The sequence below is a fragment of the Athene cunicularia genome (genome assembly GCF_003259725.1).
Source record: "Athene cunicularia isolate RWA chromosome 18 unlocalized genomic scaffold, athCun1 chr18_part1, whole genome shotgun sequence".
NCBI lineage: Eukaryota > Metazoa > Chordata > Aves > Strigiformes > Strigidae > Athene > Athene cunicularia.
In genome coordinates, this window is record NW_020799123.1 from 382,908 (window position 1) to 390,999 (window position 8,092).

General features: G+C 42.7%; 1 protein-coding gene across 1 annotated transcript in view; it reads right to left on the bottom strand.

The window, feature by feature from the left end:
• Positions 1-8,092, bottom strand: part of LOC113486759 (myosin heavy chain, skeletal muscle, adult-like) — a 74,858-nt gene that overhangs the window by 57,972 nt on the left and 8,794 nt on the right. The window contains exons 14-24 of the mRNA XM_026860984.1: positions 6,315-6,621; positions 6,125-6,195; positions 4,637-4,724; positions 4,428-4,545; positions 3,167-3,290; positions 2,274-2,410; positions 1,823-2,078; positions 697-939; positions 438-614; positions 206-351; positions 26-118 (exon numbers count right to left, since the gene is read on the bottom strand). Of these exons, the coding sequence (XP_026716785.1) occupies positions 26-118; positions 206-351; positions 438-614; positions 697-939; positions 1,823-2,078; positions 2,274-2,410; positions 3,167-3,290; positions 4,428-4,545; positions 4,637-4,724; positions 6,125-6,195; positions 6,315-6,621 (1,760 nt within the window). The remainder of the gene's footprint in view (positions 1-25; positions 119-205; positions 352-437; positions 615-696; positions 940-1,822; positions 2,079-2,273; positions 2,411-3,166; positions 3,291-4,427; positions 4,546-4,636; positions 4,725-6,124; positions 6,196-6,314; positions 6,622-8,092) is intronic.

Here is an 8,092-nt window from a genome sequence, read left to right on the forward strand (position 1 = left end):
GAGAGGGGGCAAGGGACAGAGGCTTGCCTGCAGCTCCTTGATCTTCTTCTGTAATTGCATGCCCAGGGCTTGCTCATCCTCGATTTTGCTCTGGATCTGGCTGATTTCAAAGTCTTTCCTGTGGGCAAAGCAAACCGTGTCAGAGCTCAAAGAGAAAAGACAAGTGCACCAGCCCAGCACTCAGGTGCCCCACAGCCACACTTACTTCTTCAGTTTCTCATCCAGCTGCTGCTTATCATTTTCCAAGTCCATTATGGTGTCATGGGCCAGCTTCAGGTCTCCTTCGAGTTTCCTCTTGGCTCTCTCAAGGTCCATGCGCAGCTTCTTCTCTTGCTCCAAGGACCCTTCCAGCTAAAACAAACAAGACCGTCATTGCTCCACCAGTCAGGTTTAACTCTATTGCCTGTCCTGTTTTTGCTGTACCCCTCTGTGCTTACGTCATCCACTTGCTGCTCCAGCTTGGTCTTAGCTTTGGTCAGCGTATTGACTTTGTCCTCTTCTACCTGCAGGTCATCCAGTGTCTGCTGATGGGCCTCTTGGAGGGCTTTCTTCTCTTTTGTCAGCTTGGCAATGGTCTCGTCCAGGGCTGCCATCTCCTCTGTCAGGTTTTTCACCTTAAAAAGAAAGCTATCTTATTACAAGAATTGGAAATGGATCTATTTTCCCTGAATGTGAACCCCAAATTCTGTTTTATACCTTGTTTTCAGTGGCATATTTTTCCTTCTCAACCTTGGCCAGTGTTATCTCAAGTTCATCGATGTCATTCTTCAGCTCTGAGCATTCATCCTCCAGTTTCCTCTTCTTGGCTGTCAGCTCGGCATTAATTTCCTCCTCATCTTCTGCTCTTTCAATTATCTCTTTAACTTTTGCTTCCAGCTGAAGTTTTGTTTTTATCAGCTGGTCACATCTTTCTTCAGCATCAGCCAAGTTATCTGCTTCCTACAATAAAAAGTATTTTTGCAGTTCTTATTACTAGTTTTATCTTGTGATTTTTTCAGTCATTCAATTTTGTTTATTAGACTATTACATATGACATAATCAGTTTCATATTCTTCACTGAAGTGATTTTTTACAATGAAACTATAGATTCACATATATGTTCTAGTGGTTTCTGTTGACCTTTGCCTCAGTGATCATTATTAAATACTGTATTAACTATTCTGGTTAAGCTTTGGGACCCACAGTCCTGACTCCCAAAGGAAATGCTCTTTCAGAAAAATTGAACCTGTATTCTCAGGATAAAGATGTCTCACATGATTTTCACCATATTTTGAAGCCTCTAAAATTGTGGAAATCGTTTCACACCTCTGTTTACTCTTGTTCCTATTAGAGTAATTCAGACAAATTTTTAGTTAGAGTGTGACTATATAGTCACATGTACTTTATATATATACACCACACTGTGTATGTATATACATATAGTTTATACTTTATAGATACAATTTTATATATATACTTGAGATGTACATATATAATAAACATATATATTTACACATATATGTTTACAAATTTTTCATATATATCTGTCATATATATATCTCCAGTTTTTGTATATTATGCATATACACATATACTTGTACTGAAGATGTTTTCTTCTCTACATTGAATCTGTGGGGATGTAAGTTTGAAGTCCCACCAATCCAAATCACCTGCCAGGGCCACATATAGCACAGTCTTATGCATGGCTTTTATTTGTGAATTTCAGTTTCACCATGGTTGCTCTGCAGATTAATTTGTCTTATAGGATTCTGTTCTTTGGAAGGCGTGTTTGATCTTCATTTTCTACTAACCAAGAAGTGTGGAGTGCACTGATGTTACTCACAGCCTGCACTTGGAGCTGCAGATCATTCTTCTCCTGCACCAATTTCACCATTTTCTCCTCCAGCTCCTTCCTCTTTGCCTCAGACTTTGCAAGCTCTTCCTTGGTTTTCTCAAACTCCTCCTTCATGTTGGCCATCTCCTTCTCAGATTCTGCACTCTTCAGCAAGGGCTTGATCTTGAAGAACAGCTTCATCCAGGGCCAGTGCTTCACGTTCATGAATGCACGGATGTTGTACTGGATGCAGAAGATGGACTCCCTGTAATGCAAATCAGAATGACAGAATCACAGAGTGGTTGAAGATGGATGAGATCTCTGGAGGACAGCTTATCCAATCCCTCCTGCTCAAGCACAGTCAAGTAGAGCAAGTTGCTCAGGACACATAGAAAGAATTATCAGTGTGATGCCTGCAGAAGCAATGGGCAATTACATGAACTTTAAGAAGAATATATACCTCCTCTGCACCATTCTCTGGTACTCCACTCTCATCAGGAAGCCCCTGCACCTGGCTTGTGTGCGAGTCATGAGTTGTGCCAGTTTCTCATCCCTCATCTCCTCCAGAAGGCCTATAAGCCCAGCTTTGAAGAACACCTGGAGAAAGGGGATGACATAATACATTACAACGTCATCAAAACACAGATTATATTTCCATGAGAATTACTGTTACCAAAGTCACTGAGACTTTATGGAAGGGGAAGGTGATAATTTTATTTTATTTAGTTTTCTAAATTGACTCTAACCTCTCAAACTTTCACACCAATACAGCCACAAACACCAATGTGTATGTGCCCAGGCAGTCTGAATAGTATGACTCATCTGATACACAGAAGACAAGGAATTTCAACTACTGATTCCTCACTACATCCTCTAGTTTAATTTTCATGGGCAGTGACAAACTGGTAACCGGAGATGCTTTTTTATCCCTTTTAGGAATCAGTGACTTTGTAGAATGTTCTTTCACCTCAGAATATTGCTTCTTACTTCACAAAACTCAGTGAAGGCTTCTGTCCCATTTCTTTTGTTTCCTCATTTTCTCTGTCTTTTGGATACAGTCTTTCTGTTGCCATCATCCTAGTTAACAGAGCACAGACTCTCTGCTGATGAGACTACCCTGTGGTCTTGGTGCAAGCTACATCTTCCTGCTGCCAGTTACGAATGCTACCACTTTTACTGCTGGCAAACATGTCCTCGACTATTTATGCATACTGTTTCTTTAGTCCTTGCACTGGTTTTATTTCTAGTGCTTTTGTGCATGTACATTTCTATTCATATTTCATTCATACCTATCTCAATATTTCTGTAACAAAGCTGTAACAAATCTCTATTTTAACCCAGTTGTACTTGTACCTTGGTATGACCAAATTTGTACTGGGTGTGATCAATGGCAATAGACCCAAGGAGCTTCTCAGAAGCTTTCTTGCTATCCATGAACTGTCCCTCTGGGACAGCACTTGCATTCAGCACTCTGTATCTGTAGGAAAAAGGAGAATGTAAGGATATTCTTATTACCCAAGCCAATACAAACTTGCTAGATTCCCAGCATGGCAGGACAATGTCTTAGCTGAACCTTGATTGATTGTCTGAGACATTTATCAGATATACATTTTCTGAGCAATGTGAAAACCTTTTGATAGAATTTACTCATTATAATTCTGTGTGGAGTAGATGATACTACAGTATCATTGACAGTAAAATAGTTTAAAAAAATGGAAACTGTTAAATATTATAATGATTGCATTATTTAAATAACACATAGAGGTTACAGAAGAACCTGCATTATTTTGGAATTTGAAACTGGAAGGAAACCTGGCACACTGTCTAGTCTGTCTCTAAGTAACCATATTTCTCCCAGGGCCCTGAAGGCATCAATAGGTCTTAGCAGCCCTGATGAGCTTCACCTAGGCCTCCCCCTTGGGCCTATGAGCTCTATTTCAGCTTAGGCCTGGGATCTCATTTCTTACATGAGTTACATCATAGCTGTTCTCCAAACTAGTCTCTGGCTTTGCTCTCTCAGTGGACCTTGGACCTATGCTGTAGGTAGTTTCCTCTTCCATGGAGTTCTTGTGCAGATATTGTAGCATGGTTTCCAGTGCTGTCTCTAGCCTCATCTCTTGCTGGTCCTGACAGGACAACCTGGATGGCCCCTGGATCTAATTCAATACTTGCCTTGTCTAAGGCCATTGACGGACCCCTTAACAGACCCAGCTCTGGCTACTGTGTTCAGACCCTTTGGACTGTACCCTGTTGGGTGGTGTTGGTGAGGGTCTGCCCTGTCATCACCTTCAGCTCCCAGTTCTTCCCTTAGGGAACACTTAACCATTTTTGCCCCCTGATAATTGTTTATATAAATACCATCTGTTCTTGCAACAATGTCAGGACCTTTCTAGGGAGCATACCAGTATGTTCTGTTTGCTTTCTATCAGTCATGTAATGCTATCAAGAGAACAGGTGAGACATAAGGTGCTGATTAAAGAAAACAAAGAGTACTTATCCTGTCCCTACAGAAGATACATAAATGCCATAACAAGGCCCTAAATTGTCGCACCAGTTTAAGGTTGTATACATGTGGACTTAGCTATAATAAGACAGTATGCTGGAGAAACCCAACCTCTGCTTAAAATCAGCATAGAGAACTCTGCTGGGGAATCCTTTCCTGCAAATTCTGATCCCTTCCAACACGCCGTTGCACCGAAGCTGGTGCAGCACCAGCTCATGCTCCATAGCACCTAACAATTAAAAACACAAGTGAATATTGTGGGTTGCAACACAGAGATTTTCAGTATCACAGGAAAATCTTTATGTACATGAGGCTATTACCAGGTGTTTTTATTTCATTGGGGATGATGCATCTCACAAAATGTGGGTGGGTGCTGCGCAGATTGGTCATCAGCTTGTTTAAATTCTCCTGCAGAATTATGAACAAAAGTTTATATTAGTAAATATTTGTTCTGCACATTCACATTTACAGTAAAACTATTATAATACCATCAAATTTGCTGGACCCCTAGGAATATAGTCTTCTCTTCTATCAATACTGTGATAAAATAAAATATAAAAAAGTTTGCCACTTTGCTCTTGAAAGCTCATAGACAGTGTTAATGACATTATTTTATCTGAAATATCACTATATTTTATATCTTTCAGAAATTCTATTCAAAAAAATGAGTTAATTTGAGTGAAAATTGGTATTTATTTTAAAAGACTATTGCCTGTGTTCCCTGGGGAGCCAGTTGTGATAGATGCTTTTTTTATATGTGATTAAGAGGTAGGCACAAAGATAACAGTAGTGGAGAACTGAGCAACCGATTCCAGCTGTGTTCCAAAGCTTTGTAAACTGAACAGCTATCATTCCCTCTGCCTCAAATCACATCTGAGAGAGCCAATTTCCAATATTTTTAACCTGTATCAAAAGAGGTGATTTTGACATGTAAGTCATGTTTTTGCAAAGACATCTTTGGCAATGATGGTGGACAACAAAACAGAATAAAACCGGTATGGCAGAGGCTACCAAGTTTATCTTGTAAAACTCAGTGTTTTAAGTGTGTGTTGTAAAACATGAACAATAAACCCAGGAAGAACAGGAGGAAAAGAACAGAAGGACACCTAAGGAGGCATTTATAAATGTCCTTCACCCATGAGAGATCTACACTTGCACCAGTGACTGCTCCTGGAGCACAGACACACATGCCCATTTTTACTCCAAGGGAGGCTGGAAAAGGAGACCAAGAGCAAACCAAAAGCAACCCAAGAAGAAATAGGCCATTTGAAGAATGGAACCCTAAGGTGAAGTATGAGTATTATGTTCCTGAATACCTCCAGGGAAGAACAGCAGCTTCACCTGGGAGAAACATATGGAAAAGTCAGGCAGGAAGGCCTAGGCTTGAGAAAGAGTTGTTAAGCCTCTGACCTGTCTAGAGGTCATGATATGGGGATATTTCATGTATACCAGACCAACACCTAGACTATGCAGCTGACATGGGAAGGGTGAAAATGTCATTTAATCAGAAAAGCAAAATAATCTCATTACAAGATTATATTTCACTTTAAATCTAAAGGAGGGAAAGAAGGCTTCTAGACTATATAAGACAATTCTATTATGATAGCTAACTCCTTCACTGGAAAGTAGGGGATAAAGGGATAAGCTTTGCATTCACTGCAAGAGAGTTTAAATGACATGATGGATTTCCTTGCTATAAGAACTCTAAAAGAACTATGATTACAGTTTACCAAACTAGAACCAAGAACTATTCAGATTTCGAGGGAGTTTATTTTCCATTCAGCAGAGATAACAAATTCTATACTTACCCGGAAAAGTGCTGAGACAGTCTGGAAGGAAGAACCCTTCTTCTTCCCACCTTTCTTGCCACCACCACTTTCTACCCACCACCACTTTCTACACAATTGAAAAAAAAAAAAAAAAAACCAACCACATTTTAATTTGTGATTCTCACTTTACATTGTGCATGGATGAACCTAAAGATTTTATAGAACTGACCTGCTTCTCCACCATAAGAGGCAAAGAGTAATGCCAGTGTTTTCAGTGATGATTTCTGATACAACCCAATGACAGTTTCATTCAGGGGGTCCTTGTTCTTCTCAAGCCAGCCAGAGATGTTGTAGTCCACTGTGCCAGCATAGTGCACCAGGGAGAAGTGGGCCTCAGCCTTGCCTTTGGCAGGCTTGGGCTTCTGGAAGTTGTTGGACTTGCCCAGATGTTGGTCGTAGAGCTTGTTCTTGAAAGAGGTGTCAGTTGCCTTGGGGAACATGCACTCCTCTTCCAGGATGGAGAAGATGCCCATAGGCTAGAAAACGGCACAAAAAACACAGATGTCAAATTGGCCTTCTGACACAGAATCACAGAAATGTCTAGGTTGGAAAAGACCGTGAAGATCATCCAGTCCAACCATTAACCCAACACTGACAGTTCCCAACTACACCATATCTCTCAGCACTATGTCGACTCTACTCTTAAACATTTCCTGGGATGGGGACTCCCCCCCTGCCCTGGGCAGCCCATTCCAACACCCAACAACCCCTTCTGCAAAGAAATGCTTCCTAATATCTAGTCTAAACCTTCCCTGGCACAATTTGAGGCCATTAACTCTTGTCCTATTGTTTATTACTTGGTTAAAGAGACCCATCCCCAGTTCTCTGCACCCTCCTGTCAGGGAGCAGCCTCCTCTTCTCCAGACTGAACCCCCCCAGTTCCCCCAGCTGCTCCCCAGCAGACCTGTGCTCCAGACCCTGCCCCAGCTCCGTTGCCCTTCTCTGGACATGCTCGAGTCATTCAGTGGCCTTTTTGTAGTGAGGGGCTCAAAACTGAACCCACTCATCGAGGTACGGCTTCACCAGTACCGAGTACAGGGGTCAGATCCCTTCCCTGTCCCTGCTGGCCACACTAATCCTGATACAAGCCAGGATGCCATTGGCCTTCTTGGCCACCTGGGCACACTGCTGGCTCCTGTTCAGCCAGCTGTCAATCAACACCTCCAGGTCCCTCTCTGACTGGCAGCTCTCCAGCCACTCCTTCCCAAGCCTGTAGCTCTGCTGGGGGTTGTTGTGGCCCAAGGGCAGCCCCTGGCATTTGGCCTTATTGAAGCTCATGCAGTTGGGCTCAGCCCATGGCTCCAGCCTGTCCAGGTCTCTCTGCAGAGCCTCCCTACCCTCGAGCAGATCAACGCTCCCACCCAACTGGGTGTTGTCTGCAAACTGACTGAGGGTGCACTCGATCCCCTCATCAGATCATCAATAAAGATGTTAAACAGGAGTGGCCCCAAAACTGAGCCCTGGGGGGCACCACTCGTGACAAGCCGCCAGCTGGATTTAACTCCATTCACCACAACTCTCTGGGCCCAGCCATCCAGACAGTTTTTTACCCAGCGAAGCGTGTGCCCAGCCAAGCCACCAGCAGCCAGTTTATCCAGGAGAATGTTGTGGGAAACGGTGTCAAAGGCCTTACTAAAGTCAAGGAAGACAACATCCACAGACTTTCCCTCATTTAATAAGCAGGTTGCCCTGTCGTAGAAGGAGATCAGGTTTGTCAGGCAGGACCCAACTTTCATAAACCCATGCTGATTGGGCCTGATCCCCTGGTTGTCCATTACATGACTTGTAATAGCACTTGAGATGACCTGCTCCATGACCTTCCCTGGCACCAAGGTCAGACTGTCAGGTCTGTTGTTTTCTGGATCCTCCTTCCTGCCTCTCTTGTAGATGGGTGTCACATTTTCCACCCTCCAGTCCAATGGGACCTCTCCAATCAGCCATGACTCC